This window comes from Balaenoptera physalus, assembly GCF_965194825.1.
Source record: "Balaenoptera physalus genome assembly, chromosome: 10".
NCBI classification, from domain to species: Eukaryota; Metazoa; Chordata; class Mammalia; order Artiodactyla; family Balaenopteridae; genus Balaenoptera; species Balaenoptera physalus.
The window spans coordinates 57765945-57779794 of record NC_138889.1 but is presented as its reverse complement, the minus strand read 5'-3'; the positions used below and the strand labels follow the sequence as shown (position 1 = coordinate 57779794).

Sequence of the window (13850 nt, the reverse complement as noted above, 5' to 3'; positions counted from 1 at the left end):
TAAAATTTTCAATCACTCCTTCTCTCTTAAAGCTTTTAGATGAACTTTATTCTTGAAATGGCTATCTATTTTTGAAAGCTTGAGGCATATACAGTTTTTAAGGAAGGCAGTCTTATTGATAACTGCCTCTGCGGAATTCTCTTTAAAAAAAAATACTGACATCACCAAATTGGAAGAACTTTAATTTTTTATTAAAATTTTTGTGTATGATTAGTGTATAAAGTCAGATTTCTTCCCTGAACCTATCTGCCCAGGCAGAAAATACATGACGTTCCTATCATAGCCTCTTTGCCTTTGCCTGTGGTGTCTACACCCGTAGACTCTCTTCTATAAAGGTAGTTTTCCCCTTCATTATGCTGACCACATTGCTAATAATTAGGGCCAACACTCTGAAGCAAGCAAGGAGAAAACGGGGAACTCAAACTTGAAAATAAATCTATACTTTGAGAAGACCTATTTTAATTAAGTAGGTTTGGTTATGTGAGACTTTTATTAAGTACACACTGGCATGCCCCTAGTCATCTGGAAAACTAATGATCAAATTACTAATTTAGTAAATCAGTAAAAGATTAACCACAGTTTACCATATTTGTTAACAATGATTGTGAAGGCTGCAAATAATGCATAAAATGAATGTGGGGTTTACCCATTCTACTACTGTCCCTACAAGCAGAGATCATTAAACCTAGATATGCTTGTATATTGAAAAACAACCAAAACCAGTAATTTAAAGAACAGTTTTATCACCAAAAAATAAACAAGAAAAAGAAAAATCTATTGTCCTTTTCCACTAACAGTAAAAATGTCTACTTGGGGACTTCCCTGGTGGTCCAGTGGTTAAGACTCGGTGCTTCCACTGCAGGGGGTGCAGGTTCGATCCCTGGTCGGGGAACTAAGATCCCACATGCCGCAGGCGTGAGCCCCCCACCAAAAGTCTACTTTCTAGTTATTTCCCAATTCAACCAGAAGGAGTCAAAAGTGAATTTTTTAATTAAAATAACTGTAACAAATAATAAATTTATTACCTTTAAGAGTGCTAACTTGCATTCAACACTCATTTCAAGATAGCCTTTCTTCTCCATCTCCCATGCCCAGGTGCTGTTAAACTCTTGACATATCTGTCAGAGAAAGTTAAAGTCTTAATACATAAAAGCAATTTAAATTTACATTGGTAGTTTTGTTGTATAATTATGTTAACTGTTTTGTTAATATATAAAGGAAAAAGTTTATACCAAACACAACTGAATCCAATCCCACCCTGAAATGCCTACTACTTAAATATACCAGAAATGTTTACTACTGTCTGATGATTCAATTTAAGGTAAGCAGTGATCCCTGCAGCTTTCTCCTCTGCTCTCAGGAATTTTATATACATTTTTGTGGCACATTTTCCCAAATGCAAGTAATTATCTGATTCCATCTCTCCAAATAGCCTAGAAGTTCCTCAAGGGCAAGGACAATAGTTTATTCATCTCTATGCCTACAATAGAAGCAAGCTAAAAAAAACATGCCAAATTGTAGGCACATTTTTATTCAAGTAACTCTCCAACTCAAAGTCCTCCTAATTATGGGTAAAGATTCCACTGCTTGGCATTTGAGACCTTCTATAATGTGGCAGTGACTTAAATTTCTAGGCTTCTCTTCTCATACAAACATTGCAAGCAAACCAGAGACACTTTAACAGGATGAGGAAAGAAGATTTGGATAACCATTCCACTTATCAGGAGATGCACGATGGGCTTTATGACCTCTGTGAGCCAGTTTCTTCAGCAACAAAAGGGGAGCAGTAATAATACTGACCTTAAAGGTTGTGAAATAGGCATAAAAAATGATATAAAGTGCCTAGAAACTTCATGCTCTTTTTCCAATCCAAGGAACAAAGAGTACAATGAAGGCCAAGGGAGAAGAACCAATACAAGGCACAAAATTATCTGGGAGCTTGGGCAACTAGCTTGAAACGCTGGCAGGAGAAAAACAAACAGGCAAGTGAAACTGCTTATATAACCACCTCAACCTAGGAATAAGACCAGGCTGGCCCTCCTGGGAGGGCTACCCTTTTCCTCTCCTGTACTGGTGTCATCTTTTTTTTTTTTTTACCAAGTCAGGATAGAATGCAGTATGGCCAGGAACTATATCATGGGGGATCTTCAAAGGCAAAAAGGAAGAATGAGCTCTCCATTCTCTGGAATACCATACTTCCTCTGACTGACAGCACTACATTTTGTAGAGAAAAAAAAATGAGATATACAGAATAAGGGAAATTTCTGGAATATTATACAAGGAAGACCTCAAATGATTATATCAAAACCTAAAGGTCAAAATGTGAATAGACACTTTGCCAAAGAATATATATAAATGGCCAATAAGCACAGGAAAAGATAGTCAATGTCCTTAGTCATTAGGGAAATGCAAATCAAAACCACAATGAAATACTACTTCATACCTGTTAGGATAGCTGTAATCAAAAGAAGGATAGGGGCTTCCCTGGTGGCGCAGTGGTTGAGAAACCGCCTGCCAATGCAGGGGATATGGGTCCGAGCCCTGGTCTGGGAAGATCCCACATGTTGTGGAGCAACTAAGCCCACGCGCCACAACTACTGAGCCTGCGCTCTACAGCCCGTGAGCCACAACTACTGAGCCCACGTGCTACAACTACTGAAGTCCGCACGCCTAGAGCCCGTGCTCTGCAACAAGAGAAGCCACTGCAATGAGACGCCTGCGCACTGCAACGAAGAGTAGCCCCTGCTCGCCGCCAACTAGAGAAAGCCCGCGCAGCAACGGAGACCCAACACAGCCAAAAATAAATTAATTAATTTTTTTTTAAAAAAGGATAATAGCAAATGATGGGAATGTAAAATGGTGCAGCCGCTTTGTAAAAAAAAGTTTAGCAATTCCTCAAAATGTTAATACCGAGTTACCACATGACTTAGCAATTCCACTCTTCGGTATGTACATCCAAAAAATGAAAACATATACTGTACAAACGTTCATCACAGTACAATAGCCAAAAGGTGGGAACAACCCAAATTTCCATCAACTGATGAATGAATAAAATAATACGTGGAATATAAATACAATGGGATTTTATGCATCCATGAAAAGGAATGAAGTAGTGATATATTGTACAGCACGGATGAACATCAAAACACGATGCTATGTGAAAGAAACCAGACATAAAAGGTCACAAATTTATGAAAGTTTGTATATGGAATTTCCACAGGAGTCAAATCCATATAGACAAAATTCATTAGCAGTTGCTAGTGGGTAAGCAGAGGGAGGAACAGACAGTGGTGGCTATGAGCAGACTTCGTTTCAGAGTAACAAAAATGCTCTACAATTATGATAGTGTTCTACAGTTACGATAGCGCACATCCTTGTGAATATGCTTAAAAACACTGAATTGCATATTTTTAAAGACTGAATTTCATGGTATGTGAATAATATCTCAATTTAAAAATATCAGACAGAGGGACAGCCAACAACACAGAGCCAAGCTTATGACTTGGATGAAGCATTTCTTGAGTGCTCTACTGTATACCACACCCCTAGAAGAAGATGTAGGCTAAAGGTGAGTGTGGGGAAGTTCAGTTTCACCAAAGGGGCTGAGAATGACACAGCTCCAAAGCATGGCCAACAGCTCACGGCGTCAGACACCAAATACAGCTGAACAACTGTTGATTATCATTTACTGTGTGAAAGGGGAGGAAAGAGAAAGAGAGGTAGATACAAAGATAGTTAAGATATAAGCCTCTGCTTCCTCACTACTTAGCTTCAATTTACTGACCTTCATTTACAATGCTTAGGGTGTTAAAACCTCTGTTGTGCTGATATTCAGAGATAAACATGCTATTCATTTTCTGTTTCTTTAAGGGCAATGTAGACATACTACTGTGCCATTTGAGGTACTCCCCCCCCCACCAAAGGCACATTAATTAGATTTGTCCAAATAGCCCTAACCTATTGTTACCACAAAGTAAATACTGCAAATAAAACCTGCAAATAAAAAAAGTACTCTAAATGACACTTAAATAATTCTTATGCAGGACTATATAATCTCACCAAGAGTCAGCAAACTTTTTCTAAGTGACAAACAGGAAATAATTTAGGCTTTGTGACCATATGGCCTCTTTTTCAACTATTCAACTCTGCTGTTATAGTGCAAAAGCAGTCACAGAAAAATACATAAACAAGTGAGCTTCACTGTATGACAATACCACTTTACAAGGAAATTTGAATTTCATATAATTTTCATGTCAACCATTCTCCCAACCATTTAAATACATAAAACCATTCTTAGTTTTCAAGCCATACATAAACAAGCAGCAGGCCAGATTTGACCCAGGAGCCACAGTTTGCCTAGAGAACCAGAAATTAGCTTTGTTTATCAGAGACTGTCTAGACAGTTATTCTTGGGACCTTAAAGCAAGGGGATCCCTAGCATATTGGTAATTCACATTAACTCCCCATGTTCCAACTTGATTCTAACCAAGCAGCCTTGTATCAATATATAATTATAATTTGGTTTTGCATGCAATTCCTCTTTAGAGAATGTTCCAATATCCAGAACATTCATACTTATCACCATAAGTTATAATTCCGTAATACTGGTTTTAAGTTTGACTCTCTCTAAATGTAGTTAATGAGCGGTCACATTTGTTGCGTCCCCTGTATGGTGCCTAAGGAACAGTCTTTCTGATATACACACAAAATCAAATGTCCCGTGCCTGCAAGGCTGAATGCCATTCAGCCTGGGAGACCTCTTGGCTGGCTGCCTGCTGTCGCTCCAAAACTCCCTGTGTCTACTCTTCCTAACTTCTACACAGAGAAAAACAAGGTTGAGGATGGAAAATAAAGGGGAGGGGGCGTGGGGGGGCATTTAAAAGTTCACATCAGCTCAATATTTATAAGAAAGGTAGTTTCACATGCCTACACAGCAAATACACAGAATTTCTCAGTGAGATCATTAACATATTAATCTTAGATTCATATACACAATGGAAGTACCAGTAATTCTTCTCTTTTTGGCAGTTCGAAAGATAAGGCATTAAAAAGGAGGAGGGGGTATAGAAAAACTGCAAAAACTCTCAGCATGAATATCCAAACACCTGCACTGAGAGACCAGACCAAACTCCAGCATGGCTTCTATCAGCCTAAGGACACGTCCCTAGCACAACCCTGCTCCTCCCTCACTGCTGTCTAGAAAACTCAAGGTTGCCAAAAGAATTTATTGTTTGTTCCAGCCAATACCTGATCTAGGTCCCTCACCTCCTTTCTTTCTTTTTGGCCATGCTGCGCAGCTTGCAGGATCTTAATTCCCGACCAGGAATTGAACCTGGGCCACCGCAGTGAAAGCGCCAAGTACTAACAATGAGACTGCCAGGGAATTCCCCCATTAATTTTAAAAACAAACGTAAACTTAAAATTGTAACTCTTTCTTCTGTCCCTCTGAGATGTGTATGTATCTCCTACAAGACAGGGTGTCCTTCTCAAGGACCTGAAAGCCATTCCTTTTATATGTAATCATCAGACTCTGTGGGAGGGTAGAAGTCTTGTAACTTGCATAGTTAGCAGGCACAAAAGCCCTAATCAAGCTAACTTTGACCAACTCTCATACCAGGTGTTTGTGATTTTTGAATTTCCCTAACCCTGCTCTACCCCTTTACTCCCTCATTATCATCTCCCCAACTCCCTCATTCTCCCTTTAAAACACCAGCCACCTCTGGGCAAACTGAAATCAAGCTCAAGCTCCATCTACTACTGTAACCGAGCAGGACCCCATGGGGGCCTTCCCAGGACAGCCCTTTCCCCCATATCCTCTGCTTTAGCTCCTCTCTGAAGTACCTAGGTAAGAGTATTTGATGCACATTTCCTGAGTTGTTTTACAGATGTGAAAACCCCCCACCAAATGGAAGATGTTAACTACTTGATGACCATGAGCACATAGGCCCAGGCCTCCTGGAGCCTAAGGGCTGATAATGTTAACTCCTGTGACTCCACCGTTCCCTCACCACCAGCCAGTCAGAGAATTGTGCATGAGCTGATCACATACCCTGAGAACCCTACCCCCAACCTGGCTTTTAAAAATGCTTTGCTGAAACCCTTCTGGGAGCTCGGGGCTTTTTAGGGCTTGAGCCACCTGTCTACTTGCGTGGCCCTGCAATAAACCTTTCTCTGCTCCAAACTCCGATGTCTCGGTGTGTTTGGCCTCACTGTGTGTCGGGCACACGAACTTGCGCTAACACTACCACCGTAGTTATTGAATAAAATCAGTCATTACAGCCTTTAACTGGTGTCTGCCATTGTTTACCTTTGATGGGGGAGTCCCTGAATATCATTCAGATGAAAACCTTTATTTTACCACTGAGAGACATGAAATTTAAAGAGATTCATTTATCCAGCGATTCCACAAATATTTATTGAGTACTTGTTCTATGGCAGGAACTCGTCTAGGACCTGGAATACCAAGGTAAAGAAAACAACCAACCTGCCACCATGGAGCTTATATTCTAGGAGGCAGTCAAATAGGTGAACATAAGAAAATATCAAGTAGAGACAAAGGCTATGCTGAAAATAAAACAGAAAACTGTGAAAGGGAAAAGTCTGAGCGCTACTCCGGATGGGTGCTCAGGGGAGGCCTCATTTAAAAAAGCTGACATTTGACACAAAAAGTTGAGACATGACTGATAAAATAGAAATCAGCCACATGAAGACCTGGCATAGGAATGTTCCAGGTAGAAGAAACAGCAAGCACAAAGCCTTAAGGTTTGGCATATTATAAAACCACAAAAAAAGATCAGTGTAAGTGAAGTAGAATTAAGAGGGAGAGCAGCAAAAGATAAAGTTGAAGAGGTAACCAAAGGCCAAATTTATGTAGGCCAGGGTAAGAAATTAAAATCTAATTTCAAATGTGATGGATTTTTTACAATCTTTTTTTTTTTTTTTTTTTTTTTTGCGTGGGGAGAGCATAGCTCATACAGAATATTGTGTTAAATGGTGGAGAGGTTGTGTTGAAAAGGGAACACTCCTACACTGCTGGTGGGAATGTAAATTGGTGCAGCCACTATGGAAAACAGTATGGAGGTTCCTAAAAAACTAAAAATAGAGTTGCCATATGATCCAGCAATCCCACTCCTGGGCATATATCCAGAGGAAATTCTAATTCGAAAAGACACATGCACTCCTAATGTTCATAGGAGCACTATTTACAACAGCCAAGACATGGAAGCAACCTAAACGTCCATCGACAGATGAACAGATAAAGAAGATGTGGCATATATATACAATTAAATACCACTAAGTCATCAAAAAGAATGAAGTAATGCCATTTTGCAGCAACATGGATGGACCCAGAGATTATCCTACTAACTGAAATTAGAAAGAGAAAGACAAATACCATATGATATATCACTTATATGTGGAATCTAAAATATGACACAAATGAACTTATCTATGAAACAGAAAGAGACTCACAGACATAGAAAACAAACTTAGGGTTACCAAAGGGGATAGCGGGAGGGATAAATTAGGAGTCTGGTATTAGCAGATACAAACTACTATATATAAAATAGATAAACAACAAGGTCCTACTGTATAGCATAGGGAACTGTATTCAATACCCTGTAATAAACCATATGGAAAAGAAGATGAAGACCATATATATATATATATATATATATATATATATATATATATATATATATATATATGAATCACTTTGCTGTACACCAGAAGCTAATACAACACTGTAAATCAACTATACTTTAATTAAGAAATTAAAAAATATTTTGTTAGTTTCAGGCATATGCCCAGGAATGGGATTGCTGGATCATATGGTAGCTCTATTTTTAGTTTTTTAAGGAAATTCCATACTGTTTTCCATAGTGGCTGCACCAACTTACATTCCCCCCAACAGGGTAGGAGGGTTTCAATATGACGGGAGGATTTTACATGGGGGAATAATTAGATCGGATTTATGTTTCAAAAATGGCTGCTGTGTGTAAAACAGACTGCAGAGGGAAAAGAATGGAAACTAAGAAACCAATTTTAAGGCAAGAGATGATGATGACATGGACTATGGTGGTAGTAGTGGGAACAGAAAGAAGTAGACAGCTGTATTTTGAAGGTAGAATCATCAGGACTTCTGAAAGAACAGATATGGAAGGTGAATGGAAAGAAAAACCAAAGGTCACATCTAAATTCCTTGCCTTGAACAAATGGAAGGATGAAAGTGCTTTTAATGAAGATATAAAGGAATACCTGAGAGAAAAGAGATCTCTTTCGTACCTCATACATTTGAGGTATGTATTAGACATCTAAGAAATGTCCTTCTCAAAGTTAGTGACTGAGCTGAATCTTGAAGCTTATGACTCCTGGCTCAGAGATCTTTCCACTGGATCATATACAGTCTTTACTTAAACCTTTTCAAATCTGAGTCAAGAAGAATTTTTTGGCTGAGCTCTGAGAAGTCATCTTTGTATCCCTAGCTTGTGACAAAGTATGAGACACACAGCAGGTACAAAACACAAATATCTGATGAATAAACGAAAGACATAGAAAAACAATGTTTTTACCTTAATTTAAAGTATTATTATTTTAAGATAACCACCAGTAACTTCTATAGGCAACACAACACATCTTAGAGAACATTATAAATTCTTACCAGGATAACAATAGCTAACATTTATTGTGTTTACCATGTGCCAATACTATTCCAATTGCTTTAAAATATTAACTCAGTCAATTCTCACAAGCCTGAGAGGGGTGTACTGTTATCCTTAGGAGGTTCTGTGATTTAGCCAAGAAATGAGAGAAATAGGAATTAGTATCTCTAGGAATTTATGGTGAAATCAGTAATATATTTAAGACACCAATGAGGCCAGTTATCACCAACCAAGCTATGGAAAAAAGCTAGACTGAGAATTAGAAATCATCCAGCTCCTTTATTATACTCAAATTACACCTCACCAAGTCCCCCTGACCTAATACTTAAATATGTCCGACTATTTTGTATATAATATTCTTTCCAGAGGACTAAACGAAACATTTACTGAGCACATTTAGTATTTGGAGGGCAAAGATGAATTAACAGACAGTCTCTGCTCTAAGAAGTTCAGAATTCAGAGAGCGAGATGGTCATGAAAACAAATAATTATAGAGGTGGAAAGCAGTCAGAGTCATCTACAAACTGAGTAACTGATGTATCTATGAACTACTATGAAAATACAGAGGAGAGAAACCCTTATTCAGCCAATGGATGAAGGGAGATCAAAGAAGGTTTTATTCAAGTGGTGACATTTATGCTAGGACCTAAAGGATGAATGAGGTTTTACCAGAAAAAGAGGTAAATAAAGAGTATTTCAAGAAAAACAGAACAATATGAAAACCACTGGGGATGTGAATATTTTGGTATGTTCTGTCAATGTGAAGGCGAATAGAGGAGCTCTTTATGCTGAGCCCTTAGAATCCTAGATCATGAGTGTTGGGGGGTGGGTGTGGGTAGAGACAAGGCCATGAAAGTAGGTCGTGGCTCATAAATATGAGGACTCAACAAGCATTTGGAAGTACTGATGAAAAACAGTTCTATTGCACCACGCAAGACAGACAGGAGGATAGATTCTGAGGTCAAGGAGACCCACTAAAGCCTGTTTTGCAATAATTCATGGGAAAGGTGATGAAGCTGGAGCTAAGCTTGGAAGAGGATACTCAAGAGAAGGCAGATTCAGATTGTTAGTACACATATCTTACAAAGCAACAACAAGCTTTATGCCTAGTATATTACATAGTAAATGTTTTACTATTTACAGTAGAACTTTCACAAACATTATTTCATTTGGAGTGGATGTTCTGTAAAACTACAAGATTTTTGAAAGCAAAAACAAAGTCTGATTCATCTTTCTATTTCCTATAGTATCTCCCAAGTTCAGGGCCTTGCTAATAGTGGACACTCAATATTTACTGTATCAATGTTCTCTGATATAACTACAGAGTCAACTTACTATTATGATGGGCTATCTGGGAACACTGCCCATAAGAATGTATATTAAGAGTTATATACAATGGATGTTTCTTTAATTCGTTAAAAAATATACAGGAAATAAAAGACTGTCACTTATTTCAAGTTGGAAGGTGTTGAACCACCATGGAGAAGACAACTGTTTTGGCCTGTTTGGGGGCTGGGATGGGTGGGTGGGTTACTGTATACTTACTTCGGTGCTGACTGTATACGGGTAAATGGACAAGGTCTGTCGTCCGTTTAGGGACCTGTTTTGTATTCTCCCAACCCTACACCCATTTTTCTTTTCTTTTTTGAATGTATTTTTTTTTTAAACAAAGGTTGTAGAATTCCAAATTTTTTTTCACCCTTGGAACCTTAAGTAGAATGCCCTCAAATGGACGGATTTTAGTCCTTAGAGAGTCAGTGTGTGTGTTGCTGCTTATTTAAATACAGTTCAGGTGGAGCCCCAAGAGTGCCAAGGTCCTCCTTATGCTTTCCAGATGTGCTTCTTCTTCCTAAAACCAGGAGAGGTGAGCACCTGAGCAGGGAATCTCAGGTGACTTAATTTAGTTCACCGGTGCCTACTCTGAAGCGCTGGGTGTCCGTTCTTGAAGAAACAAACTCACCGGAAGGGCGTGTTTCCTTATTATATACTAATAACTTCTTATACTGATTTGTACCAGAAGTGCCTTGACTGTGACTTATGCCAAGTAATCATGAGATTTTTTTTTTTTCCTGAGTATTGCATGAAGGCTACCAAGTTGGAACAGGCAAGTCCTGGATGTGAAAGCTTTAATTTATCTACATCATTCATGTGTTATTTTTGTAGCTATAGTCTCTATTTTCTTATTTGAGGACCGCTGAAGTGTTCCTAGGCCCTGTCGTAAACCTAAGAGTTGATGTATTGGTGCGAGCAGTTGGAAGTTCAAGATGTTGTGATTCTTTTTTTCTTAATCCCCCTTTTGTATATGTGATATTAAGCAGACGATGAAGCGTTACTCTTGAGGATTTAACAAGGAAGGAGAAAGAAAGACCCACATTTCTGGGTGAAGTCTTTGCCCCTCTAGGTGGAAAAGTGGATTGCGACTGTTCTCAAGTCTCAGGTAATTGCACCTGACTTTAGGATCCAAAAAAAATTTTTTTTTTGTTTTGCCAAGTTGTGCCTTTCCTTCTGGAATTGTAAGTGAACACAATAATAGTACCTGTTTACACAGTGAAGTGGATATTGTTACGGAAAACACACCAGAGGCTTTCTCACTTGTTAAGCTAATAATGCCTTGTGAATGTATGATCTACGGAGAAATCCCTGTAGTTTTTACCTGCTGATGCTGTCTGTCGGAGAATAAATTTTGGATGGTTCTTTTTTTCACCAAAAAAAAAAAAAAAAATATATATATATATACACACACACACACACACAGGAAATATTTCGATGGCAAGATTTCTCTAACAACATGGTTTTGAAAATCAAAAGAACACAAAAACCCCAACAACTGACCAGAGCACAGGTATGTATCAGTTAATTAGCTCATTCCACAAACAGGATAAACAGTCCTTTATCAGGACTTTATTGTATGCCAGACACTGTGCTTGACATCAGGATAAGTAAGACACTACAACTCCTGCTAAAGGAACTCTTAGTGGGACAGGCAGCTGGAATCTGTTAACCTATAAATTTGGCACATTTACACATGTCAAAAATTTCAGAAGCTACCTCAAAAGTAGTCTATTCTGAAGTCTTAGTTAAGGAAAAGGTACCTTGCAAGTATCTGACAAAAATCCAGCAAGAAAAATAAGATCTCTACCATAGCTATTTTGTATCATAGGTAAGAGTAACCATATACCTAAACTAGGCCTAAATGTAAAGTGTGTGATAGGTAAGTACCTCTTTCCAAGAGATCTACTTTATATCAATAATCTAAATAGAAAGGGAAATAGGGCTTTAGTATAAAATAGATTGAGATTCAAATCCAGGCTCTATCAGCAGTGTGATCTTGTCAAGGTCAATCACCTCTCTGAATTTCAGGATCTTCATCTGTAAAATAGAGGTTTTGTTGCTAATAAAAGAGATGAGGTTAGGAAGATCAGATACTCACAGTGCCACAGCTACTTATATAAATGCAAACCTGAAAATGGATCCAGAAAAACACCACAAGAACCAACTGGAACACAGCAGAAAATACACAGAGAATTAAGAGCTGGTAGGAAGTATACTGGTATTCTTCAAACTGTACATAAACATTATTTCATGACACTTTTGTTTCAGATATATTAATAAAAATGTCATATTTAAACAAAATTATTGGTGACTGATTTAGTTCCCTACTTTTATTTTCTGAGTAATTAACCCTATATTATACTGAATGGCTTGCCTTGTTATACTCTGTATCCAACATGATAGTATGTTGAAGCTAAGATTACTGCCAGATCTAGAGAAAATTCCCTAACTGCTGCCTTTTTAAATATTGTAAAATATATACGAATTTAGTATAGAGATATAATGTTTACATATAAATAAACATAAAATTTGCAATTTTAACCATTAAGAGTATAATTCAGTGGCATTTATCAATCACATTCACAATGTTGTATAACCAGTAACACTTTTTATTTCCAAAAGTTTTTTTTATTATCCAGACAGAAACTTTTTTTTTTTTGGACATGCCATGTGGCTTGTGGGATGCTAGTTCCCCGAACAGGGATTGAACCCTGGCCCTCAGGAAGGGAAGCACAGGGTCCTAACCACTGGACCTCCAGGGAATTCCCTCCAAACAGAAACTCTTTAAACTTTAAGCAATAACTCCCTATTCTCCTCCCACCCTGCAGCACGTGGTAATCTCTAATCTACTTTGTCTCTATGAATTTGCCTATTCTAGATAGTCCTTTTTTTTTTTTTTTTTAAGGTGGCATGGGACTTTGGTTCTTTTTTTTAATTTTTAATTTATTTATGGCTGTGTTGGGTCTTCATTTCTGTGCGAGGGCTTTCTCTAGTTGCAGCGAGCGGGGGCCACTCTTCACTGCGGTGCGCGGGCCTCTCACTGTCGTGGCCTCTCTTGTTGCGGAGCACAGGCTCCAGACGCGCAGGCTCAGTAATTGTGGCTCACGGGCCCAGTTGCTCCACGGCATGTGGGATCTACCCAGACCAGGGCTCGAACTCGTGTCCCCTGCATTGGCAGGCGGACTCTCAACCACTGCGCCACCAGGGAAGCCCTAGATAGTTCTTATAAGTGGAATCATCCAATATTTGTCCTTTTGTGCCTGGCTTCTTTTACTTAGTGTAATGTTTTCGAGGATTGCCCATGTGGTAGCACATATAAGAACTTCATTCCTTTTCAGGGATGAAAAATACTGCATTGTATGAATACACCACATTTTGTTTATCCATTCATCTGTTGATGGACACTTGGGTAGTTTCAACCTTTTGGCTATTATGAATTACGCTACAATAAACACTGGCATACAAGTATCTGTTTGAGTCTCTGTTTTCAATTCTTTTGCGTATATAGCTAGGAGTAGAACTGATAGGCCCCACGGCAATTCTATGTTTAGCTTTTTGAGGACGCGCCAAACTGTTTTCCACAACAGCTGCACCATTTTGCATTCCCATCAGAGTTTCAATATCTCCACAATCTCACCAATACTTATTATTTTCTTTTTAAAAAACAGTCATCCTATTAGGTATAAAGTAATATCTCATTGTGTTTTTGATTTTCACTTCCCCAGTGACTAAAGATGTTGAGCATCTTTTCATGTGCTAATTATTAATCTTTGTATATCTTTAGAGAAATGTCTACTTAAAAATTTTGCTCATTTTTAAACTGGGTTGGTCTTTTTGTTGTTGAGTTTTAGGAGTTCC

General features: G+C 38.4%; 1 protein-coding gene across 2 annotated transcripts in view; it reads right to left on the bottom strand.

Annotated features, from left to right (window-relative positions):
• RSF1 (remodeling and spacing factor 1) overlaps positions 1-13850 on the bottom strand; it is a 179515-nt gene that overhangs the window by 67620 nt on the left and 98045 nt on the right. For both annotated transcript variants that reach the window (XM_082410310.1, XM_082410311.1), the window contains exon 3: positions 1026-1118. In XM_082410310.1, coding sequence (XP_082266436.1) covers positions 1026-1118 — 93 coding nt within the window. The remainder of the gene's footprint in view (positions 1-1025; positions 1119-13850) is intronic.